This window comes from Stylophora pistillata, chromosome 1, assembly GCF_964205215.1.
Source record: "Stylophora pistillata chromosome 1, jaStyPist1.2, whole genome shotgun sequence".
NCBI classification, from domain to species: Eukaryota; Metazoa; Cnidaria; class Anthozoa; order Scleractinia; family Pocilloporidae; genus Stylophora; species Stylophora pistillata.
In genome coordinates, this window is record NC_142519.1 from 16,398,099 (window position 1) to 16,424,687 (window position 26,589).

Below are 26,589 nucleotides of genomic sequence, written 5' to 3' on the forward strand. Positions count from 1 at the left end.
TACAGGAAAATTAGTTTCAAGTTTCGGTGCTTAATCGCTTCCTTCAGCCCTCCCCTTGATCCTTTCCTGCATAGTATGACCTCTGAGCGTGCATAGCAATAAACAGAGATCTGAAGTTCATACATCAGCTGTTACTTATGGACCTCATCCACAAAACACGATCTTCAATTTTTGGAAACTTAGGGCCTATCCGCACTAGCGAGAAAATGTTTATTTAGACAAATTTTCTGTCATCACCAACACTTTACAAGTGCGGATGGTTTGTCGCGACTTGACAAATTTTGTTCGAAGCGGACACATTTTTAAACGTGCCGCCGACAAAATTTGTCCCGGGTAATTACCAAGCTGAGCTAAATTAGATCAAAGGCTCCTTAGAGCAACCCCATGGTATGAATTTTTGGCGCCCTTGACGTATCCTGCGATCTGGCTTTCTCTGGAAAGTATTTTTGATCGTGAGCAACACGTGCTGGCACAATTATTAGGGAGCTTTAGCAAAGAGAGCGGCAACGGCAACGAGAACGGCAGAAAACAACAGGCTTAATGAGCAAAAACAATCGCCCTGCACGTGCTTTAACATTTCGGTACATTTCTTTGCCGTTCTCGGCAAAACAACAACGTGAAATAACCAAATTTTAGGTTTTCTCGAGAACGTGAGCGGATGACGGTTAATTTTTCTTTCTTTTTCCTTACTTTAACGCCGTTCGTATTGATATAGTCTCAGAATTAGTGAATTCAAGAATTAATTAATTAAAGAATTAGTGAATTAGTGAACTCAAGAATTAGTGAAGTTTCTTTCGAAACTATCAGCCTTTAGTCTCTGAATAGTTCGCCAGCATTTTCCCAGTGAAACACATCGGAATAATCTCGAAAGAGTTACAAAAACGAAAAGTTAGATTTCAACACGACGTTTTCGTTGCCGTTGCCGTCGTCGTTGCTAAAGCTCCCTAATGTGTTTGTAAGCGTTTTGATGAAGACAAATTGTCTTAAATTACGAATGTGTGAAGAATTAGTGAAGATACCGGCACTGCTAGTGTTCAACCACTACGGTATCAGCTCCTTTATTCACATTCTTAATAGACGGCTAGGACTGAATCTGTCCTAAAGAGGAATGAGCCTAAATCCAATTGAACATCCGTATGTCCCCAATGTAGCGAAGAACAAACTTAAAGAGTGACAGGGCTGAGCAACGATTTTGAACAAATTAAGTCGTGCCTAAATCGAAGTCCATTACACAGAAATCGTTCCATACAAAGAAAACTAATTAAGATCTGAATGATTTTCATACAGGATTTCTTCTCCTTGTTCAAGTTAATTCATCAATCTCAGTATAAACACATAACAAAAGCTGGTGCCTGCATTTTCGAGGATAAATGTATGGTTCACGGAGAAACTTGAAGGCCTAGCATAGTGGGACAAAAAGCCGCTGAAAATACTCAACGATTACTTTTCAGCCATTTGATCTGCTTCAGTATCGCATTGTTCAGTGATGCGTTTCGCAAGGCACGAAATTGCCTGTGGAGTTAATCCATCATTTAAATTCAAAAGTTGTAGAGTACTCACCAGATACAGCCATCAGAACAAGAACAGTCAGAGTGAACAGCAAACGATTCATTTTTGAAGCTCCTATCTTGGTTCGAAGTTTAACTTTTCGTGTCATACAGAATATAATGATGTAGTGCCACGCCAAATTTATGCACACTATTGTCTCATGGGACGAAAGTAAAACACGGATCGGATGTCCGAAAACGAAAACGAAAAGGAAGACGGGGTCTTAGGTCTTAGGTCTTCGTTTTCGTAACACCCGGTGAAATATAGTTTTTTCCTTTCGTGACTGGATGTCTGCAAGAATTCTGAACATAATGTTGTTTTCACTCACTGATATCAGGCCGATATACAATTACATACCAAATTTATGGTCTCAAAGGACGTAAATAAAACATGGTCGGATGTCCGAAAACGAAAACACCTTGTAGTTTGGAAAACACCTGATAGTTTGGAAAACACCTGGTAGTTTGGAAAACACCCGGTAGTTTGGAATACATGGAATGCCGGAATTCTCTGCCGGAATACCCGGAATACCCGGAATTCCCGGAATGACCAAAAAATAATAAATTGAAAAAAATATTATCTTATAATTAAAAATGATAAGTTTGAATAAATAATTAAAAAAATTATTAATTAAAAGAGTAAAAATGAAGTGCAAACAGAAATTAAAAAGAAAAAAAAATCAGTTCTCTAGAAGTAAAACCAAAAAAATGCAAAATTTTCTCTCAATAAAATGCAGAGACCACGTGACGTAAAAAATAACTACCTATGGCACTGTTCACGGAGATGCACATACTAGAACTACATGTAGCTTACAGCCTACAATATACAAACTGATGCCGAAGATTGCTTCAAGGTAAATAAACCAGAAGTGTGATTTATTATTGACAAACCTAAAGCACTGTGGGTTCTAAGTGGAAAAGGAGATGTAAATACGATAAGTACTAGGCGAGGAAACCTAAAGTGCGACCGCACTTAAAATCTGTCAGCACAAGCATTTTCTAATGCCACCCAATTTTTGCGATTTTTTATAGATTGCGATAAAAGTAATTTATTGACTGCAATGATTGAGATGAGATCTTTTGATAGATTGAGACATTAACATTTGTTTTTTTTTTTCCATTTAACTTCAGTTTAAAGTTGATTTCTTTTTAGTGGCTCATTAGATGGTCTCCACGAATATAAATTTATAGCAAGGCGTGACAATGTCGTTAATTCATTGTATGTCTTGGTCAAATCCCGGATGTCAAATCCATACGAACGCGTCTTAAACATTTCATGAACCTACCAGATATTTCTGATCTACTTGACTTCGAGTTCTTTCTGTAACGTGCATGAATGGGCTTAATGGTCATTGCGCCCTAGACATCCTACAGGTGTGTAAACGTGTGGAGGCGAATTTAAAACGGGGAGTAACCATGTGATGGACTAACATCCCATCCAGGGGGAAGGGAGAGTACAAATATTTCGTCGCTTAGGCTGTATGGGCTACTGGCCTGACGCAGACTTTTTTTTAATTCTAATACCTGCATTTCCGGTAAGTGTTTTTTTTTTTCGGGACCCTCAGAGACCCTCAGAGATAAATTTCGCATTAAATTATTTGATTAAGCTGTGAATTTACCATTAATTTTTAATGATAAATATTCTTATTTATTTATTTACTTTTATTTTTTTTAATTTATTATTTTATGGTCATTCCGGGAATTCCGGGTATTCCGGGTATTCCGGGTATTCTGGCATTCCTTATTTTCCAAACTACCATCTTTAACTTGTGAAACAATAATTTTTTTTTTCCAGGCCTTATTTTCCACTGCTACATGAGTAGGGTTCATTACTGAGAGAATCGCTTTCATACATTTTATGAAACCGCAGTACACAAATATGATTTTCTTATTTTTCGAATTCATTGTAATCGAATACTTTTCACATCTGACTTAATTAGGCAGGTTTTTTTCATTTTCGGACATCCGATCCATTATTTCGTCTCGTCCCTTGAGACCATACTGTGCATAAATTTGGCGTGGCACTACATTATTATTCTCTGCAAGTAACACGAAAAGCTAAACCTCGACCCAAGACAGGAGCTTCAAAAATGAATCGTTTGCTGTTCACTCGACTGTTCTTGTTCTGATGGCTGTATCTGGTGAGTACTGTACAACTTTTGAATTTAAATGGTGGATTAACTCCACAGGGAATTTCGTGTCTTCTGAAACACATCACTGAAAATGCGAAACTAAAGCAGATCAAATGGCTGAAAAATAATCGGCGAGTATTTTCAGTGGCTTTTCGTCCCACTATGATGGGCCTTCGAGTTTCTCCGTGAACCGTACATTTATCCTCTAAAATGCAGGCACCAGCTTTTATTATGTGTTTATACTGAAATAGATCTTCTTAACTTGAACAAGGAGAAGAAGTCCAGTATGAAAATCATTCAGATCTCAATTAGTTTTCTCTGTATAGAACGATTTCTGTGTAATGGACTTCGATTCAGGCACGACTGACTTGATTTGTTCAGTCATTTCTCAGTCCTATCACTCTTTTAAGTTTGTTGTTTTTTATATTCGGGACATACGAATGTTCAATAGGATTTAGGCTCAATTTTCTTCAGGACACATTTCAGTCCTACTCGTCTTTTAGGGAGCTAATATAGTGGTAGTTGAAGAACGCTAGTAGCGACGAATGGGGCAAGGAAAACTTGATGGAGAAAGTGCTTTGCAACGCAAACATACCTGGTCATTTTGTGTGGAAAAGCGTCAAATGTTATTCGAGACTCTGTTATGTATTTGTATATCGGCCTGATATCAGTGAGAGATTGAAAAACAATCAAATGCGATAACATTATGTTCAGGATTCTTGCAGACTTCCAGTCACGAAAGGAAAAAACTATATTTCACCCCCAGTCTAAGGAGAAGACATTCTGACTTCCAACTTAAGATGGAGTCGATAGACATACTTTTATAGGCGTAAGGTTATATCGTAGAAAGCTTCCATATACACGGAACATTAGAAAGGAAATCATCTCCACGTGCACCGTGGTTGTCGCCCTAGTTCATGGGCTGAAAGAGTGATGTATTTGGCACAGTTTTCGTAAAAATTGGCCTAGCTTGAACTGAATTGTTTGAGAATAGATGAGAGTGTCAGGGTGTTACGAAAACGAAGACCCTCGAAAACGAAGAGCTAGGACCTAAGACCCCCGGTCTTCGTTTTCGTAGTACGGAAACGAAGACCTTGTAAACAGAAAACCGTAGAAATTACAAGTTAAACGGACATTAAACAGCAACAACGCTTAGTAATATTATAATACATTACACTTCACGCGTTTCTTCCCATTATTATCTGTATTATCATACCGCCTGTCTTGTCTGTTCTATTTCGCTATGCGAGCCAATTTGCTGTTGATATTTTCGAAGGTTTCCTCGGGTAAACTTACAACACATATTATTATTCTGGAACAGCAGGCAGAATTTGAACGCGAGCCGCCTTTGATTTATAGTTAGCATTGCGTGACAGAATAATAGAGAAGGCGTTCTGTACAGGAAAAATTACTCTTGGATTCTGTCTGTATTTCGTAGCTAAAATAGATTCTTACGGTCGTTCAGCTTTCTCTGCTGGAAAATTCTCGTTAAAAAGTAAGCAATTCTTTTGGCTAATGCAGGGTCTTCGTTTTCGTAGTACGAAAACGAAGACCCCCGGTCTTTGTTTTCGTAGTACGAAAACGAAGACCCTTTATTAAAAGCAGACAATCTTTTGAAAGTACGATTGTAGAAGTACCCCGAGCACTAGTAATTGTTATTTCAGCTTTTGATATGTTAAGACAGTTTGCGCGTGATTTTTCTTGGTCTTTCTTCAGCCACCACTGCTTTCGGCTCTTGGATTTGTTTTTCTATACATTGAGTCCAAGTTTGGAACAGACATCCCTGACGAAGGAGCGATCGGAATATTTTAGGGCCTCAATAAGGTTACGCAGGCTTTATTCGGGCGCGTTCTCTCTTTTTCGGCCTAGCGCGCATTGCGTGACGGACGTCTACAGTGAGAGAGCACGATCTTGTTGTTGGCGGTGTGATCGAGCACTTGCAGCATTTTTTTAACGACAACGGTATGACACTTCCTATCTCCGGAACTTTTGTATTCGGTTGTGTAAACATCTCCAAAGGAACCTTGTCCTATTCTCTGTTTTACCGGCAATTCATTACATTTGAAGCGTGGAATCTCTTCTGCAATTTCAATGCCAGGTGACCCTCTTCGTATTAGCTGAGGAAGCTTAAACTTTCGAAAAACCGACATAGTTGAATTTTTCACCGCTCTTTCTCAACATGTGGCTTAAGTTTCGCGCAAAAATGTTTCCCTCGGCCGCACGTGCGATAGTGCCTTAGACCTAAATTGTTCAAGGGAAGCCATTGTTTTGTCACACCGCCAACAACAAGATTGTGTTTTCTCAATGTATACGTCCGTCACGCAATGCGCGCTAGGCCGAAAAGGAGAGAACTCGCCCGTGTAAAGCCTGCTTAACCTTATTGAGGCCCTAAAATATTTCGATCGCTACTTTGTCAGGGATGTCTGTTCCAAACTTGGACTCAGTGCATAGAAAAACAAATCCAAGAGCCGAAAGCAGTGGTGGCTGAAGAAAGACCAAGAAAAATCACGCGCAAACTGTCTTAAAATGTCAATAGCTGAAATAACAATTACTAGTGCTCGGGGTACTTCTACAATCGTACTTTCGAAAGATTGTCTACTTTTAATAAAGGGTCTTCGTTTTCGTACTACGAAAACGAAGACCCTGCATTAGCCAAAAGAATTGCTTATTTTTTACCGAGAATTTTCCAGCAGAGAAAGCTTAGCGACCGTCAGAATCTATTTTAGCTTCGAAATACAGTAGAAATCGATTATTTATTCACATAAACCAAGAGTCATTTTTCCTGTACAGAAAGCTTTCTCTGTTCTTCTGTCACGCAATGCTAACTATAAATCAAAGGCGGCTGGCGTTCGAATTCTGCCTGCTGTTCCAGAATAATAGTACGTGTGGTAAGTTTACCCGAGGAAACCCTCGAGAATATCAACACCAAATTGGCTCGCATAGCGAGACAGAACAGACAAGACGGGCCGTATAATAATACGGGCAGTACAATAATGGGAAGAAACGCGTGAAGTGTAATGTATTATATTACTAAGTGTCGTTACTGTTTAATGTGCGTTTAACTTGTAATTTTTTAAGCCAAACGTGGAGAGCAAAAGTTATAGAGGAACAGAGCCGTTTGATCTATCTTCGGCCACTTAGGACTGTTGACACTCTCGGGTGTTACGAAAACGAAGACCCTCGAAAACGAAGACCTAAGACCTAAGACCCCCGTATTATTATACTGCCCGTATTATTATACGGGCAGTATAATAATACGGGCAGTACAATAATGGGAAGAAACGCGTGAAGTGTAATGTATTATATTACTAACTGTTGTTACTGTTTAATGTGCGTTTAACTTGTAATTTTTACGGTTATCTGTTTACAACGTCTTCGTTTCCGTATTACGAAAACTTCGTTTTCGTACTACGAAAACAAAGACCGGGGGTCTTCGAAGACCCTGCATTAGCCAAAAGAATTACTTACTTTTTAACGAGAATTTTCCAGCAGAGAAAGCTGAACGACGGTAAGGATCTATTTTAGCTACGAAATACAGTAGAAATTGATTATTTATTGACAGAATCCAAGAGTAATTTTTCCTGTACAGAACGCCTTCTGTGTTATTCTGTCACGCAATGCTAACTATAAATCAAAGGCGGCTAGCGTTCGAATTCTGCCTGCTGTTCTAGAATAATAATATGTGTTGTAAGTTTACCCGAGGAAACCCTCGAGAATATCAACACCAAATTGGCTCGCATAGCGAAACAGAACAGACAAGATGGGCCGTATGATAATACAGATAATAATGGGAAGAAACGCGTGAAGTGTATAATGTATTATATTACTAAGCGTTGTTGCTGTTTAATGTCTGTTTAACTTGTAATTTCTACGGTTTTCTGTTTACAAGGTCTTCGTTTTCGTACTACGAAAACGAAGACCGGGGGTCTTAGGTCTTAGGTCTTCGTTTTCGAGGGTCTTCGTTTTCGTAACACCCGAGAGTGTCAACAGTCCTAAGTGGCGGAAGATAGATCAAACAGCTGTGTTCCTCTATAACTTTTGCTCTCCACGTTTGGCTTAAAATGTAAGCACGTGACGGTTCTGTAGATCGTTCCGACAGTTCCACTTAAAGCAATTTGACAAAGAAGAGAGATCACTTTCATTTGTCTATGTGTTCGCTTGTTGATAGATGCATTAGACTATGGCAAGAAGAAGGGGACAGCAGCGTTAATGTTAATTGGCGGTGATGCATGGTTTAATCGTGATGATCTCAAACACAGGGATGTGCGTTGTTTGTGCTCAGGCCGTTAATTAATTAAATGATTGAAATTGATGTACCTTTTAAAACTTGAGACTGTTGCTGCAATCCGGAGTCACAGTGTAAATTGCACGTGGGAAAAATCATAATGCCAAACGTATCACTTTTTAATAACTAATTTCTGTTCAGTCTCAAGATCCCAGATAAGGAGAAAAAAAAAAGTAACATGGCTCTGGTTTCTTGAACTTTATTAGTTTTGTCTGAGTTAATTTAAGCACCGTGATTCTAGCAGCAAAATTCAATTAAAGTAGAGATCCATTGTCTTGCTGATGTTCATAAATTTTTAATGCAGTGATATGGTGTTTAAGAGCAAGATAACTTTTATTGTACAGCGTTACTCAGAGCTTCGTAGATAGTATTTGTTTTCTTCGTAAATATTTAGACCGCAATACCTAGGTCATGTGAGAATGTAGATCTCCCTACATCATCCACTGATCGGTAGTTTAGAATGCCGGAATACTCGGAATACCCGGAATGACCGAAAAATAATAAATTTTAAAAAAAGAAAAGTAAATTAATAAATAAATAAGAATGATAAAAAATTAATAGTAAGTTCACAACTTCATTAAATAGTTTAATACGGAATTTTTCTCTGGGGGTCCCAAAAAAAAAAACACTTACCAATTACCAGCACTGTTCATGGAGACAGTGTCAAGACAAATTTTTTCTCCTCTATTGCATCCGCACTAAGTTTCGAAGCTGCCAAAGCCGTCAAATTCGGTCAAGAGCCAAAAATAACACCGACACTATATTCCATTGTACTATATCAATTAAGCTTTTCCTTTCCCTTTGCTTTGACTGGGCATTTTTTAATCTTGTGCTACCTATACTGCTTCATTGTTGAACTGCTAAAGTGGCGACTGTATAATCACTCTAATGTTGAAACTTGACTCGGCACAGATGTCCCAAGGTCACGTCTCGAGGAAAAACAAAGGATTATTTCATGAAAACGTCACGCGTTGCGTGACGCGGTGTTAAGTTTCGCGAGCAACCGTTGAGAATTTGAATGCGTTATAAGGAATAGTATGAGGGTTCATCTCCGCCAATATCCTGTTTCAAATTCTGTTCTAAAGAACCCGTATGTACGGTGGCTCATAAGTGCCATGCAAAAATTGTGATTTTTTTATCGTTTTAGCGACTTTTTTAGCGACTTTTTTAGCGACTTTTTTAGCGACTTTTTTAGCGACTTTTTTAGCGACTTTTTTCGCGGGCTCAAGTTGCACATTGTGACTGACCCACGTGGTAAGTTGAAATTCATACACGTCGTTGGAGGAGAAGAGCCGATCATGAAGATTTTCTTTATATTCAGCGTTATTTTTATACAAAGTTCTTCCCTGGAAGCTGTCATTCCCGAGTACTTGCCTGTAAATCAAGCTACGGTGGCTCATAAGTGCCATGCAAAAATTGTGATTTTTTTATCGTTTTAGCGACTTTTTTAGCGACTTTTTTAGCGACTTTTTTAGCGACTTTTTTAGCGACTTTTTTAGCGACTTTTTTAGCGACTTTTTTAGCGCTTGATTTACAGGCAAGTACTCGGGAATGACAGCTTCCAGGGAAGAACTTTGTATAAAAATAACGCTGAATATAAAGAAAATCTTCATGATCGGCTCTTCTCCTCCAACGACGTGTATGAATTTCAACTTACCACGTGGGTCAGTCACAATGTGCAACTTGAGCCCGCGAAAAAAGTCGCTAAAAAAGTCGCTAAAAAAGTCGCTAAAAAAGTCGCTAAAAAAGTCGCTAAAAAAGTCGCTAAAACGATAAAAAAATCACAATTTTTGCATGGCACTTATGAGCCACCGTATCAAGCGCTAAAAAAGTCGCTAAAAAAGTCGCTAAAAAAGTCGCTAAAAAAGTCGCTAAAAAAGTCGCTAAAACGATAAAAAAATCACAATTTTTGCATGGCACTTATGAGCCACCGTACGTATGCTATTGCTTTTTATCAAATTCTTTTCAGAATAGAAATTGGCGAAACAGAAGAGAAATTGGCGAAACAGAATAGGAATTGGCGAAACAGAATAGAAATTACGTATGATGTGCGATCCTCGCTGTAGATAGCGCTATGCAATAGCGAAAATCAGACCTGAAAAAAATCAGGCCTGTACGGAACTCGAACCACTGACCTCTGCGATACTAGTGCAGCGCTCTACCAATTGAGCTAACAAGCCAACTGGGAGCAGGCCGTTAAGTTGATTCGTAATAAACCCGTGAAAGTGATAAATGAGATGCAATGAATATATGAAGTTCATATATTTTGAACTGCGGTATTAGATACGTATGATGTGCGATCCTCGCAGTAGATAGCGCTATCTACTGCGAGGATCGCACATCATACGTATCTAATACCGCAGTTCAAAATATATGAACTTCATATATTCATTGCATCTCAGAATAGAAATTGGCGAAACAGAATAGAAAGGAAATAAATTCTATCGTAACCCGGCCATCCACAGGCGTCTAAAAAGGGCAGATCCATACACGTCTTGATATTTGTGGAGTTGAGATATCAGTCCAACTTAACGCTTTTAAAAGCCTGTAGTCCGACTTAAAATCTCAGATCGTCTTGTTTATGAAAAATAATTTCATTCTTATTCGTCAGGTGTTGCTTTGAAATGTTACGTCTGCAATGGTTCTGAAGACACCTGTAAGAAAAGCAAATTGGAGGACAACAAGGCCACCTATTTAAAAACGTGTTTTCTTGGCGATAAATGCTTCAGAACCTGGGAACTCAAAGATGACGATGCTAAAGTTTCGAGCGGATGCGGTTACCAATCGACCTGTGACACCCTGGTTGTGATAAAGCGAAAGATACTCTGAAGGACTACCACTGCGCGGTTGGCTGCTGTTCTAGTGACGGATGTAACGCAGGCACATCTTTGACCTTCAACCTCATCCTGTTGGCCGTTTGCTTTCTCGTGAGCTTACAACTGCTGAAGTAACCTGGAATCACTTTTACCAGGCTGCCATTCTTATGGCTTGTCACTTATGTCAAGACTTGTATTTCCTTTATGCGTCAATTTTTTTGCTTTGTTTTGTTTTGTTTTTTTTTTCTGATAGGTTATGTTAAATGGCAGTCGATTACTCCAATCGCGCTGTCTTGAAGATTAAGTAGAGGTTTTGAGCTATAAGAATCTCTAGTGCACGTTTAACGCGCTGATAGACAATAGCATTTTCAGTAGCTTTTATACTTAAGATATATTAGTTGCATATGGTGGCATTTTCTACCTACATTAAAACTTTGTGAGCTAAGTTGTAATCATAGCGGCTTTCTAGTTGTTAGCTTCGCTTTCTCAGCTGGTAGTAGTCAATAAAGATTCTCTCAATGGGGTTAGCCGTTAGCCGTAAAATGGCCAAAATATTTATCCGTTAGGCGTACAAATTGACGAATCACGGTAGCCATGGTAAAAAAACTCGGAAAGAAATTAATCGATAACCGTGAAATGGTCAAAGTTTTAACCCGGCGTTGGTTGTAAAAGCCATCTCCCATCGAGTCCCCCGGTCAAGTGAATTAAAACTGCGAACAGAAAGAGTACAAGTGGTATTTCACAGTTGATTTAAAATTTCAAAATGAAAACCTCAAGAACAATTGTTTTGCTACAACCAGTTCACAATTCTTCGCTCTTGGTGACCGATTCCGAGAACACCTTGGCGACGTAGAAAGGAGTGACAAGGACGCATTAAAGCCAGTCGCTAGACACTTTAATCTACCTAATCATTTTCACCAGCATATGGCAATTGCGGTTTTTCCTTACATGCGTTCTCTACAATGGCAAATTATTCAAAGCTTTTTCACTCACCTTTGATTTGTGGTTAAATTTTGAATCATCAATTTCAATGATGAAACCCGGTCCACCAAGTCTTGGGATTGGGTGTAAGATTAGAGGTTGCCGGGCCACCTCTCTACACTTTCTAGCCATTTTGATGAGAACTGTGCGCGAAGCAGTTCCCTCAAAGTGCATGGCTCTCAAGGAATCTCTTTGCGACCATTTCCAGAGAAACTGAACATGCCGCTGTAGCGAGAGCCTACTGCCTTCAAAAAACGATCCGCTCCGGAGCGATTTCAGTTGTATACATTGGTTGCATTTCCTGTGAATCCAGTCATACTCGCTGTCACAAAACAACCCTTTCCATATTTTCTTATGGCTATGAATGGATACCTCGCGAATTGTCTGCCATTTACTGGCTTTTACCTACCACAGATACCCATCGGGTTTCCTTCGGCAAACAATAATATTCATCCGGCCTGCAAACTATGGTGTGATGTGTTTCTTGCAAATCTTATTATATCCTTTCGAAAGTTGCAACGGGAAACAGACGAGATGAGGAAGAGCAGTTTTTTAACCGTATATATCATGTTTCAATATACGAGGTTTGTTACATTTTAAAAAATACTCCTTAAAGCTACCTGATAATCAACAGATCATTTATGCGTATGATGCACGATCCTCGCAGTAGATAGCGCTATTTATGCAATAGCGAAAATCAGACCTGAAAAAAATCAGGCCTGTACGGGACTCGAACCATTGACCTCTGCGATACTAGTGCAGCGCTCTACCAATTGAGCTAACAAGCCAACTGGGAGCAGGCCGTTAAGTTGATTCGTAATAAACCCGTGAAAGTGATAAATCGGATACAATGAATATATGAAGTTCATATATTTTGAGGCTGCGGTATTAGATACGTATGATGCACGATCCTCGCAGTAGATAGCGCTATTTATGCAATAGCGAAAATCAGACCTGAAAAAAATCACTAGTATCGCAGAGGTCAGTGGTTCGAATCCCGTACAGGCCTGATTTTTTTCAGGTCTGATTTTCGCTATTGCATAAATAGCGCTATCTACTGCGAGGATCGTGCATCATGCGTATCTAATACCGCAGTTCAAAATATATGAACTTCATACATTCATTGTATCAGATCATTTATGGTTACTGAAGGATAGAAAATACCCACGTAGCGGAGACTTTTGCATGTTGGAATAAAATGTTTGCTTTTTATAATTTGTGGTTTGAAATTAGAGATCAAACGTAAAATTAACATTCGCTTGGGTTTCAATGTCTGCGAAGATTCCGTTCTCAGAACATCCTGGTAATAAGAAAGAGTTTCAAAGGCTGTTTGCGGTTTTAATCCACTTTAATTTATTGACTACCAAGAACTGAGAAAGGGAAACTAACAACTAGGCAGCCACTACCTAGAAATAAGGCTCACAAAGTTTTAATGCAGGTAAATAAATGTGACCATGCAACTAATATATCATGAATTTTAAAGCTATTGACAATAGTATTGTTTAAAAAAAAGCGCTAAGCGTGTTTTCAAGATTTTTTGCCTCGAAAACTTAAGCCTTGCAAAAGTGTTTCCGCGGTTACTTCAGTAGTTTCAGGCCAAGGAAAGTGCACACGGCCAACAGGATGATGTTGAGGGTGAAAAATGAGCCTGCGTTGCATCTGTCTTCAGAGCAGCAGGCAACCTCGCACTGGTCCTCCTTCTGAATTTTTTTCGCTTCATCACATATCAGTTTTTCGCTGTCACACTTCGATTGCGACTCGCATCCGCTCACAACTCTGGCATCATTGCCTTTTTTGCCCCACATTCTGAAGCAGACCTCGCCAGGAGAACACGTATATAAATAAATGGCCTTGTGGTCCTCCATTTTGCTTTTCTCACAGTCGTCTTCAGAACCAACGCAGGCGTAACATTCCAAAGCGACGGCTGACAAATGAGAAAAGAATAATAAGTGATAAATAAAACATTACTTTACACAACTAAGGATACGACGTCAAAACAACAATTTCAATTAATGTATAAAGAAGTCTAGAATTTTGAAGCACTCCCTCTATAGCCAAAATGAATTCTTGCCGCCCAGTAGGTTATAATTGTTGACCGTTTGGTCTTTAAAAGTGCTAAGGTGTATTCGCCATTTTTACGTTGAGTGGGGGAATGGGTCGAGTCAGTAGGCGCAAGGCACGCTGGGGCGGCTCTAGGGGACGCGTTTTAAGATGGCGGCGAAGAAGGACAGCGATGCTGACAACGATCGGTACTTCAACTCTTTCTATTTTTCTTCGTTCTCGGGGAACAGGACTCCAAGGAAATATTGAGGGTAGCTGAGTTCTTGACAATCGCTTTCTAAGAGGTAAATGTGCGCCACAGATGCGAGTACTTGAAGAATTTTTCTTGAGATTTTTGTTCCGTATGAGTTTCTCGTACTTTCTTAGCACTTTTGGATCACTTGGAAGACTGTGGAAGCTCAATTTGGGAGAGTTTCTCCAGTTATTAGTGCACTCAGTCACAGAGCAACTCGGTTTTTTAACCATTTTGTATCTCCCAAACAGTAAATTCTGATAATGGCGTCCCCTAAAGTCGTCCCATCATGCTTTGCGCTAACCAACTCGACCCATTCCCCGGCTCAACGTAAAAATGGCGAATAGGAACGCTAGCGGTTCATCTCTTACCACACCGTTCATATAAATTACACCTCTCTCCCCTTTTTTAACCACGCCTTGCTGACTGTGCCTACATTATTTACCAATAAAATTTTTTGGACCAAAACATAATAAGGTCCCATTATTTCCTTATGTTTAAATGTACCAGTGCAAAACGTTCAATAGCATTGCTATTGACTGACAGACCGAAAGAAACTTCACATACCCATTTATCAAGTCACAATTAGTGCACACGAAAACTGAGGATTGTACATGGCCGGGTAGCCCTGAGCATGTTTGTATCTTTTTCACTATCTTTCTCCGCGTCATCAAGAAGTAAGACTGAGCTGTGCGAATTTCCTCATGTGAACATGGGCGCGGCCCTGTATTGCTTACATTATACGTCAATAATTTACAATCTATTCCTACATACTGTTTTTGCTGTCTAGTGCTTTAGCGCTGAGACACCAATGGAAGGGCGCAAAAGTACCTCATATACCGCAGCATATGACGTCTACAGGTAAGGCCATACTTAAGTGCCACTCCCACTAAGTGCGCGACGAATTTGAGAGCGGGACCAATTTAAAAGAAAAAATTCTCAAAATGCAGGCGTAAATCGGGCTAAAAAAAAACCTATCAGAGGATAGTTTATAAACCAATGAGGTCACCGATTGCTTCAAACCTGCAGCTTTCTCTCTAGCTTTCATCCACCATCATCTTGAAAACAACGCAAATCATTGTCTTTACTTATCACGTACGCGTCAAAGCTAATTTGCACAAGGTAGTTTTGCGAATAACACCGTAACATACTTGTTTGTGTGTCCTTTAAAGCTACACAATATGTCTACAATGACCAGGATGCCAAACTGGATTCTTTAATATAGATCTTTTCCTCTCTGTACTTGGCTCTAGACCTGATTCAAGGAAAATTATCGAGGAAGCGCCTTCCGATCGCCCTTGTGTATTTTGTAAGGTCTGCAAGTCATGCAAGCGGTACGACTGATCATGTTTATGCAACGTTTTTGGACAACTCGCGATTTATTTACTATTCAACTGTTATGAAAACCTAAAATACTTAAGGCAGAAGATAAACAAACGAAGTTTGAACAGTCAAAGACATATCTTGGTCATTCTTGGGAATTATGCAAATTAGCTCTAACACGTGCGTGATTAAGTAAAGAAAATGATTTGCGTTGTTTTCAAGATGATGGAGGATGAAAGCGAGAGAGATAGCCGCAGGTTTGAAGCAATCGGTGACCTCATTTGGGTATAAAATATCCTCCGCTATGTTTTTTTAGCCCGATTTACACCTACATTTTGAGAATAATTTCTTTTAAATTGGTCAATTTTTGATATGCAAACAAAGATCGAAGGGAAGGGTCACCTTTGATCACGTTGATAAGAATAGGATTTCAGGTGAAGTTTTCATATTTTGTCTGTGAACTGACTGAATATAGCTTCCCACTTGAAGAAAGAAAGAACTCCGTAAACTACACCATTACAGTCGCAGCGCGTTCGACATAAGCTGTGAAATTTATACTTTCGATCTTTGTTTACACCGGTGGTCTAGCCAAAAGTCAATTTTCGCTTGTGGCGAGGCAAAAAAAGAGAATTGGAAAACGAACAAACTATTTTTGAATTATGTGTCCTAAACCCTTTACATAGGAAAAAAAATTAAGGAAAATTTTTTTGGACGGAAGGTCGAGAGGATCGCTCTTAGCGAGAGTGGCACTTAAGTATACATTTTGTGATGAATAATGTGAAAGGGGAAAGAAAATATTAGCTAAAGAATGTGTAACCAAATCGATTTATTAATCGCGAGGAGTCGGGAACGAAAAGACCATGATGAATCCCATTCAAGAATAAATAGAGCGAGGAATAGTCGGGACCAGTTGAATTAGGAAACGAAGAGAAAACAACGAATTGATGCCGGAATCCGTGTGCTTTTCGACCATGTGCCTCGACAAACCCTCAGAATTTCTTTGAGTAACGAATTATCTAAGAAAGCTGTGGTATATTTTAATCGACAAAATAATTTGAAATGTAGCAGTACTCATGAAAATGTAAGCGTCCATTTATCAAAACTGAAGGATTTGGGTTTCTTTCTCTCTTCACGAAGGAGTGATAATTACAGGCATTTCAAATCAGCGAAAAGAATAAAACGATGTAGAGACCGAGAACCGTCTAGAATACCGATGAACAAGGTTTTCAGGACCACGAAGAAAATAAGATCTAGGTGCAAATTAAGATCATTACAAGGAAATCTATTCCTAAATCTTCTTGGTTGTACAGCTTTGCTGCTGACTATAAGCTCTGCAATGTAAGATATCCAAACAGATGTGAGGGCGTAATTGCGTGTCTGTGCGTTACAGTTGGGCTACAATTTTGCTATTTGATTCAATTTCACTTAGCTTTCTCAGTTTTCGTACCCTCCGTGTCGTTAGTTGTAGTTCGTTTCCTTTTTAGTCGTCGATGAAGTTTTTAGTTGTGCGCGCCATCGGCGTTGCGGAATCGATATGTAAGTTTTTAATATTCTGTTTCTATTTTCGTCTTGCCTCATACCCTCCTAGCCATTGTTTAATTACGTTTTCTGCATGTTATTTAGGGATGTCGCGCCCTCGTGGTCGCGTGGAAAAATTAAGTATTCTGTTATTGTAATTGAATTGCGGGGCAAGCTCACCAGGTACAATTTGGTATTTCGTTTCTTATCACATGTTTATTGTGTCGCTAAGATTTCTCTTAGTTATTTTCATTGTATTTCGTTTGTTAATCTCCTCGCGTGTTCTTACACCAGGTCCTCTTAATTTATCGATTCCAGTTTACGAGACAATATAGAAATTTAAAAAGATTAGCAGTTAAATTGCTTTGCCGTCTCCGTAACATATCCCCGTGTCTTGGCACGTTACCACCCATATGCTCGCGATTTTTCTTGGCATTCCAATCTCGCTTTGATGTTCGCTTAGCGTTAGATGGGGATTTTGCACTTAGTTACAAACTGACTGCAAATGAAAGCAAACTTGTAACTTATGCTTTTTCAGTTAACCACAAAAAAATAGCATCAAGTACTCGTAGTGGAAGATTTTCTGTGTCAAGAATGAAGCTTTTGACTTCAGAGGTTCTTGAAATCCAGGTCCTCTTCAAGATGTCAACACTCAAACTACATTCTCAGTAGGCATCACCATGTTGTTAAATTCTCGATTTCGTCAGCTGAGATTGAGACCCCTTGGTGTGGGTGGTGCAGGTAACTGTTTCTTTAGAGCTCTTTCTCATCTGTTATATGGCGATCCACCTCACCACTTGCAAATCAGACAAGATGGTATCAATTATCTCAGGACAAACCCAGAACATTTCATTGAAAGCAATAACCACAGTTCATTAAATGACTTTTTGGTTAATATGTCACTGCAAGTTTCATTGTGTGATGCACTCATTGTCTAAGCAGTTGCTAAGTCACAAAACTTGAGAATTCACATTGTAGAATCCCATGAAAATTTTTCTGACGCAGCTTTAGTTGAACCAGCTCATCTATTGAAACAACTTTCGACAACAATTTATTTAAGTCATATAAATGATGTGCATTATGTATCAACAGGGACTTTTACGTGTACCTCTAGTTCATTAGAAAGTCAGCATACTGATAATTTAAACAAAATAGAACAAAATGTTGTCTCTGAAGAATCACAAAACACCAGCCTACAGAGGAGACCCAACAGGTACATGGGGGAATATAGGGAAAAGAAAAAGGCAAATGAAAGTAGGAAGCAAGCATCTAAGATCAATGAGGTAAGTGTCAAAGGGAACTGCAATGCTTACCTAAGGGATAAATGAGTTTTGTTCTCAAATTGTGTTCAATTAATTTCAGCTAAATAGTAGAAGGTTGTACCCGTGTTACTTCCAGTTTCACAATATTGAACTGTTCCAGTTAGCTTGTCCTTCGTCAATTTATTAAGAAAACATTGGGGAAAACATTGGGGAACAAACGTTTGATTTAATTATAATGATTATACTGAAATTTCACTGATACCCTTGAACTGTATCACTTTCCTTGTTTCCGCTTGGACGGCAATATGTCTAGCACTGTTTATATTGTAACAAGCATTTTTTATTTTTTATGAGAACAGAGCTAACTGAAAGATCTGTATCAGAAGTTTGTGTTGAATGCAATCATACCAGTTCCAGTTACAGAATATTGAGTTCTTTCCAGTTTCGTTGCTTAATTCACTCTGAACCAAAGTTTTAATGGAACAAGTGTTTTCCATTTCTCTAAGTAAGTCCATTATTTAGCTCATGAAATGCCGTTATCCGTACTTTGCAGTCAATTACAATACAGTTTCTGGTTGATGAAAGTGTTACTTTCTACATTCCTTGTTTGTTAGTAGTGTTCATTCCCTATGTACTTTCTTACAATTGAAATGGGTAAATATGTTACAAAACCCCACAATGAGAATCAATTCAGCTCAAAGCTTTGGCAACAATAAACTATATCACTAGCAGTCCCAAAGACTGAGACGTTGCTGATAACTGCGACAGTTCAAAATGCACACAAACAACCAGCTAGCACTAGACATATGTATACCTTTGCATACCTTTTTTTATAATTATTTTGCGAATTTCATGCTTGTAGGCTGGAGCTTTTACATTACCAGCAAACCACGATGGCGAAGGCAACAAGCTCGTGGCAACCATTATATGCATAGAACAATAGAGCAGCATGTATGTTTTAGAACTTTCTAAATTTTTATTCGTCATCAGCAAAACAACATCGGGAAATCATCAAAATTTGTTGGGTATTGCCGTCTTATTTTCTGAGGGGCAGACGTTTTGGACCTCTGAATACTGCAAAACCGCAAAAAAATTCTAGAAAAAAACCGTATCACCGTGCGAAAAGTCGAGAGAACATCGACACAGCAGTAATCACTTCATTGATGCATGATTTACACACTCTAATGAACAGTTCACGAAGGTGCACTAAATATTTGTATATATTGTGGATAAAGTCTATTCACTGATGATCATGTGGATCTGATGTTGATTCATCGATATGTAGATTTCAAGTCTTCCAGAGTTTGAAACCCTCATTGGCATATTGGGTGGTTATGAAAAGGGTGAAAGGGTTGATCGACTGTTTTACTGGGGTCGTCTGGGCAAGAAACCTCGAGGACTTGTTCTCGTACACAACACTGCAGTACTTCACTGTCCTCCTCTTCTACCCTAAGTTTTGATGCAGATAAAACTGAAGTAGACAAAGGGATTTTTTCGTTAAAATGCTCTTACTGAACAAAAGTTGTGTAGAAACAGAGCTGCTTGGTCGGTCGTCACTACGTTTCGAATTTTCAAACAATTCAGTTCGAAACCAATTTTTTAAGATAACTACGACTTCCATCTCATTTCGCGGTGACAGCTTTAGTGAGAGTGATAAAATTTGCAGGTTAACTTTCCAAATGTTGCGAATAGTATATGTGCTCTGGGCGAGTGGTGTTCTTCGCTTACAATCTTCTACCTTTATAAGCATTTCTAGCAACTCCTGATTCTAGGAACGTAATGGTTAGAATTTGTCTTCTTTAATTGGGGTAAAATATACTTTCTCCTTTGCGTGAGTGAAACTCTACCGGGAACCTTAAACATGTTTCAAATCAGTCATTTTGGCCGGGCTGATATCGTCTGATATGTGGTTGCATACCTTAAGATCTCTTAGAGCAATTGCTGATACGCTTTTTGTTTTGAAATAACTTAATAATTATATTGCCTGTCCTGTTTGCACTTAGTTTCCTCGCCCATTCTGATCCAGCTTGCGTCAGCAACCTCAAAGATTTAGTCCTATATTCACCTGAAAACAAGCTTGACAAAGCGATAGGATTGACTTATGTTCGAGAGCTAACCACGTTGAGCCTAAATCTGAGCTCTATTTATTGCAAGTCGCTTGCAAAGAAAGAGAGTAAAGAACAAGCTCGACAGAAAGGTAGGACTGAATTACAATCGAGCACAAATCTCATCGAGCCTAAACTATCAAAATCGAATCGAAATCGTTCAAAGAAAAAGAAAAACTTAAGATCTAAACGACTGTCATACTGGATTGTTATCCCACGTGTTCCAGATGATCTTATCTTTTTCATTACGAACACCTCGAGTATCTCTCGTTTACAAGAATTTTTGTGTAGCTCACAAACCTTCCGTGATGGAGAAGAAAAAACCACTGGCAACACTAAAAGCTGACGGTGATCATGCACGTAGTCGTTTGTGTTTGATTTGATTCATTGTTGGCCACATATGAACTGCACTGACCAGCGATTTGTGTGCCGGCAAAACTGAAGAAATTGTTTTACAGCGCATTCAGTTTCGAGGTTGTACAGTACTTACCAGGTGCAGCCATCAGCACAAGAACAGTCAGAGTGAACAGTACTTCATTCATTTTTGTGATTCCTACCTTGGGTCGAAGTTTAACTTTTCGCGTTTTTTCTGAAAATCTACTGCCACCCCAAATTTATGCATACCAAGGCCAACGCATGACGAAAGCTGGTTCAAATAGGGAAAAGCCTATCATGCTGGGGACCAACGCGTCGAAAGATAATAAACGGTATTTTGCAACCATTTGATCCATTTCAGAGTCGTATTGTTCAGAGCTGTGTTTCACAAGACAAAAAATTGCCCGTGGGATAGATCTAAAAATGAAATTGCAAAGTTGAACTGTACTCACCATGTGCAGCCATGAGCACAAAAACAATCAGAGTGAACAGCAAACGATTCATTTTTGTGGCTCCTATCTTGTGCTGAGGTTTAAATCCTCGTTCTATACCGAACTTAAGCATGATACGGTCTCTAAGGGCGTTAGAAAGATAACAAAAGAACAAAAATGGTCCGGAGGGCAATTTTATTGGTGTTATTATGTTACTTTTGGGATTCACATGGCTGAATAGGAACACAAAATATCATACACCTGGTCATCTAAGTCAGATATGAAATATATTTGCTCATCTTCAAAGATTAGAAGTGTTCCACAGAATTGATCCACAAACTGTGCGTATGGTGATAATTAATGGACCCCCGGTTCATGTCGTGTAGATTTTCGGTCCTAAACAAAACGCTAGTGTTGCATTGATCTCTGTAGAGTGTATGACGCATAGAGCTGGTATAAAAAATTTTAATGTTATTGCGTGCGGTGTAACCACGAGGCTGCGCCTCGTGGTTTCATTTTAGTTGTGAATAGTGTTGACATCATTTCTATGATATATAAGGTTATAGACAATGGAGAATTGTGGTTGATTTGCTATATATTCATAATACTTACTAAAACAGCGAGTAGCCTAATAGTGTACGGCTGTACACAAAATTGAAAAAAAAAATATTGAGCCATTTCAGTTGTTACGTTTTGATCGATTTGTGTAGATCTATACCTGAACAATTTCGTGATGCATTATGGCTGATTCGCGCTTCACCGTCATCACTCCATGAGTACAGAAGAAATCTGGAGCTAATAATTTGTCGTTTAATAACAGAGATATTTTTCTAACAGTGCATACAACACGTAATTTTTTAAGTGCAGATTTTCTGAAGTAAAGAAAATTTGGTAAAAACCACAATGAAAGAGATGCTTCCTTGCCATTTCAGTATATGTTGGGTAACATGTGCTCTACAATGTATCATTCTAACCAGGACACTCAACTACATTGAAGGAAAAAGAGTTTAATAGTCTATAAAAGCCACTCCACAGTTGAATTGATTACAACAACTTTTACAACAAAGACAGAATTTCTTTTGAGAACTATTTACTGAAATTTATACATCCGTGTTTTAAATATACAAAATAAGATATGGCGTATCTGACAGCGATTTTTCTGAGAATCTTTTTTACAAAAGTATATGCAGACATTACCATAGAGATGATAATCCAAAAGGACTAAAAAAAATCATGTTACATTATACCATGTCACTTAAGCAAATCTTTGGAAATTTCCATGGACATTTCTGGATCGATTGGAACGTTAATGAACATTTACATTTTACCATGTCCATAGAAGATCTATGGAAATTTCCATGTACATGTCAAGATCGATTAGAGCTGAACATGTTACATTTTACCATGTTAGTAGAAGGTCTATGGAAATTTCCATGCACATGTCTAGATCGATTACAGATAAATATCTTACATTATACCATGTTAATGGAAGGTCTATGGAAATTTCCATGCACATGTCTAGATCGATTAGAGCTGAACATCTCACATTGTACCATCTTAATGGAAGGTCTATGGAAATTTCCACCATGTCAGGATCAATTATAACCGTACATCTTAAATTTTGCTGTGTTAATGGAAGGTCTATGGAAATTTCCATGCACATGTGTAGATTGATTAGAGCTGAACATCTTACATTATACCATGTTAATGGAAGGTCTACGGAAATCTCCACCATGTCAGGATCAATTAAAACCGTACATCTTAAATTTTGCTGTGTTAATGGAAGGTCTATGGAAATTTCCATGCACATGTCTAGATTGATGAGAGCTGAACATCCTTACACTATACCATCTTAATGGAAGGTCTATGAAAATTTCCATGCACATGTCTCGATCGATTACAGCTGAATATCTTTCATTATACCATGTTAATGGAAGGGCTTATGGAAATTTCCATGCACATGTCTAGATCGATTAGAGCTGAACATCTTACATTATACCATGTTAATGGAAGGTCTATGGAAATTTCCACCATGTCAGGATCAATTATAACTGTACATCTTAAATTTTGCTGTGTTAATGGAAGGTCTATGGAAATTTCCATGCACATGTCTAGATTGATGAGAGCTGAACATCCTTACATTATACCATCTTAATGGAAGGTCTATGAAAATTTCCATGCACATGTCTCGATCAATTACAGCTGAATATCTTACATTATACCATGTTAATGGGAGGTCTATGGAAATTTCCATGCACATGTCAAGATCGATTAGAGCTGAACATGTTACATTTTACCATGTCAGTGGAAGGTCTATGGAAATTTCCATGCACACGTCTAGATCGATTACAGCTGAATATCTTACATTATACCATGTTAATGGAAGGTCTATGGAAATTTCCATGCACATGTCTGGATCGATTAGAGCTGAACATCTCACATTGTACCATGTTAATGGAAGGTCTATGTAAATTTCCATGCACATGTGTAGATCTATTTATAGCTGAATATCTTACATTTACCATGTTAATGGAAGGTCTATGGAAATTTCCATGCACATGCCTAGATCGATTAGAGCTGAACATCTTACATTTTACCATGTTAGTAGAAGGTCTATGAAAATTTTCATGCACGTGTGTGAGTCGATTGCAACTGAATATCTAAGATACGTCATTTTGTCATACAGAAGATCTATGGAAATTTCCATGCACATTGTTTGGATCGATCATGACTGAAAAATTCTTTCATTTGAGCCATGTTGCTGGAATATCCATGGAAATTTCCATGCACATTGTGTGAATTGATCATAGCTGAACATCTTAAATCTTGCCATGTCAATGGAAGATGTATGGAAATTTCCATGCACAAGTGTAAATTGATTATAACTGAAAATCTTATATTTTACCATTCTACTGGAAGATCTATGGAAATTTCCATTCACAAGTGTGAGTCGATTATAACTGAAAATCTTATATTTTGACAATCTACTTTCCAAATTCTGACCTGAGCCGTTGATGCTCAAGCTTCTCTGTATCTGGAATAACATAATCTGGGGGGGACATCAACATTTATTTCTGCATCAGCCTGACATAAATAAAGAAAAGCAAGCTTAAAAAACTGTAGCAAAAACGCTTATTCCAGAAATTTAATATTTGAAGGACATGAACCAGACAGTAGAGAATGAAATGACCTCAACAATAAATAAGCTTCTAATTTAAGTAACTTACAGCTGTATACCATCAAGCTGTAACAGAGATCAGTTTGTGATTTTTCTAATAGTACTTGTCATTGTTACTAATATTATTGTTATTTACAATTATTATTATCATTATTGGTCTTGTATAATGCTAAGAATTAAAATGTAAGATCATCACACTCCATCTGAGCAAAACAGATATCTTCAGTGCATGAACAAAGTATAATTGTTAATGGAAAGTATTGTTGAGATTTTTTGTTTCTATTTATTCTCCATTGTACAGCAGATATTTCCACTTACTTTCACTACAGTTAACCACTGTTCTCAGTGGATGAGGGTTTACCGGTTTCCAGTTTTCCTTTTTGCCACTCCCCCAGTGAAATGGGCAACATCCCCTCCTTCACAGCAAAAACATGCTCAACCTCGGCAGCCTTTGGAGTTGGGGTGTAACAACTCTCAAAGGAGGTCACAAGCTCTATCAATTAACAAGAGAAAACATTTTAAGATATTGTATCCATCCATGTTGTCAGGAGAGGATAAACATCAATCAATTGAAGGCTTAAAATATAACTACACGACTGTCTCAATAGTTATACAAATCTACTCTGCTCCTCTTGAATTTTATATATATTTTTTAATACAAATCCATAATTAGTAAACTATAGATTTTCTCTTAGTTAACTAATTAATATATATACCTCTGTAAATAGCTCCTAGTCTTTTTTCTTTTTTAGTGTCCCCAAATTAGTAAGGGATTTTTCCCTAGCTTAGGATGGCTCTTCATGTAATGACAATTTCAATAAAGTTTTACTACTACTACCACTATTAGTACTGCTGCTGCTACTACTGCTGCTACTGAGGCTGCTACTACTACTACTACTACCACTACTACTACTACTACTACTTCTACTACTACTACTACTGCTACTGCTACTGCTACTGCTACTGCTACTGCTACTGCTACTGCTACTACTACTACTACTACTACTACTACTACTACTACTACTACTACTCATTTTCTAAGGTAGAAGTTTACTGATTGCATTCCTCCTAACAGTACCTATAGAGGTTCTTGTGTCCTTCTTTACCAAAAATTCAGAAAGCCTGTAAGACACAATTTAATATGACTAACAATTAACAACAACATTTAGTATTTTGAAGCTGGCAATTAAGCATCCCAGCAGTGAAACTTTGACTGAAATCGGCAGCATTAATAAGATGGTTCTGCAATGTAACTATTCTCAAAGAGAGTTTTCCTCTCAACTGAATTCAATGAAAATGAAACTCTGATTCTTACTTGTTAAACATCTGGTCAGCAGCTTCATGAGTGTGTCCAAATTTAGTTTTACCTATAAAGACAAAAGTTAGATTTGAAGGAATTTTTTGTTCATGAATCACGTTATAAAAGGAATGGTTACAAATTCGTTTTATTTAATTTAGTCTGATTTATGATTTAGACTATATACGAGAAGAAGCTTGTTGGTGCAACTAAAGGACAACATAAGATGTACTGTACCTTTCATTTAGTTTGGCGTGCATCCATAGCCCATCAAGTACGATTTACCTTGTTTGCAGCGAGTTATTGCCCAGAAGATTCCCACGTATCATGCACATCTCTGCGAGATCCACGGCTTCTAAGCATTTCTCAGCACATCCAGATTTTGTTGCCTTAAATATACAGAAACCCATAGAATTGATGAATATTTCGTAACTTTGAGTCGATATTAGCCTAAATCTCAGACGGTCTGAATCCAGTTTCTCAAATATCCGTCAAAATCACGAGGGCGCCTTGTATCGTCAGAGAACCAGGCTAAATAATCGCCTTCGTGCCTTCATCTTGAAGTAAAAGACTGTAACTCGTAAACAACAAAACAGCGAACGGCGGAAACAAATCACCCAAGCAGCCTCTTTTCCTCTCTCTACAAAAAACGACCAAAACGTTTACTCTTCCCCACTTCTTCTGCTCTATATGGCATAGCCAGCAACAAAATAATATCGATTGATTGGTTTTTTTTTTAAAGTCGTTACGCTGTTGGCTGTTTTGGTGTTTACGTCCACTCTGTAATGGCTATTTCGAACCCAGTCTCTCCAATAAACGACACTAATAGTTTATACGTTGCGCTACAGTCGAATTTAATTCAAGGTCGCACAAGCAATTAAATTCGACGATAGCGCGACGTCTAAAACGAATTAAATTCGTCTCGTGAATTAAATTCGTCCTTGACGTTTTATCCGTCTTGGTAAGACGGATAAAATATCGATAACGCGTCTTCAGTTTTAACGTCGCACCGAGAGTCGCGTATAATGAAATGCATGCATTTTCTT

At 38.3% G+C, this 26,589-nt stretch overlaps 3 protein-coding genes, 1 long non-coding RNA gene and 1 pseudogene across 7 annotated transcripts in view; 1 reads left to right on the forward strand and 4 right to left on the reverse strand.

Moving 5' to 3' along the window:
* Window positions 1-1,865, reverse strand: part of LOC111345489 (uncharacterized) — a 55,839-nt gene extending 53,974 nt beyond the window's left edge. Inside the window, exon 1 of the mRNA XM_022952772.2 lies at window positions 1,561-1,865. Coding sequence (XP_022808507.2) covers window positions 1,561-1,657 — 97 coding nt within the window. The 5' untranslated portion in view covers window positions 1,658-1,865. The remainder of the gene's footprint in view (window positions 1-1,560) is intronic.
* LOC148741425 (uncharacterized) overlaps window positions 1-8,067 on the reverse strand; it is an 81,104-nt gene extending 73,037 nt beyond the window's left edge. The window contains exon 1 of the mRNA XM_088740865.1: window positions 7,997-8,067. Coding sequence (XP_088596991.1) covers window positions 7,997-8,063 — 67 coding nt within the window. The 5' untranslated portion in view covers window positions 8,064-8,067. The remainder of the gene's footprint in view (window positions 1-7,996) is intronic.
* LOC148741428 (uncharacterized) overlaps window positions 1-20,911 on the reverse strand; it is a 36,139-nt gene extending 15,228 nt beyond the window's left edge. The window contains exons 1-2 of one of the 2 annotated variants that reach the window (XM_088740890.1): window positions 20,753-20,911; window positions 13,091-13,685 (exon numbers count right to left, since the gene is read on the reverse strand). In XM_088740890.1, coding sequence (XP_088597016.1) covers window positions 13,339-13,685; window positions 20,753-20,804 — 399 coding nt within the window. In that variant the 5' untranslated portion in view covers window positions 20,805-20,911 and the 3' untranslated portion in view covers window positions 13,091-13,338. Of the gene's footprint in view, window positions 1-13,090; window positions 13,686-20,752 lie in introns of those variants that run through there. The other variant, XM_088740885.1, reaches the window with a different exon arrangement.
* LOC148741429 (uncharacterized) lies at window positions 3,623-11,307 on the forward strand (annotated as a pseudogene). The gene is made up of 2 exons (XR_015993948.1): window positions 3,623-3,688; window positions 10,576-11,307. The product of XR_015993948.1 is annotated as an uncharacterized LOC148741429 (transcript).
* A 1,148-nt stretch (window positions 20,912-22,059) lies between the features above and the next one.
* LOC111322146 (uncharacterized) lies at window positions 22,060-26,326 on the reverse strand. 2 transcript variants are annotated; one of them, XR_015993962.1, is made up of 5 exons: window positions 25,829-26,326; window positions 25,562-25,613; window positions 25,325-25,368; window positions 24,565-24,739; window positions 22,060-24,152 (listed from the first exon to the last, which is right to left on the reverse strand). It is a non-coding gene; the product is annotated as an uncharacterized LOC111322146 (long non-coding RNA). The 2 variants fall into 2 exon arrangements; XR_015993961.1 differs by having other exon boundaries at window positions 25,781-26,323.
* Window positions 26,327-26,589: the final 263 nt, after the last annotated feature.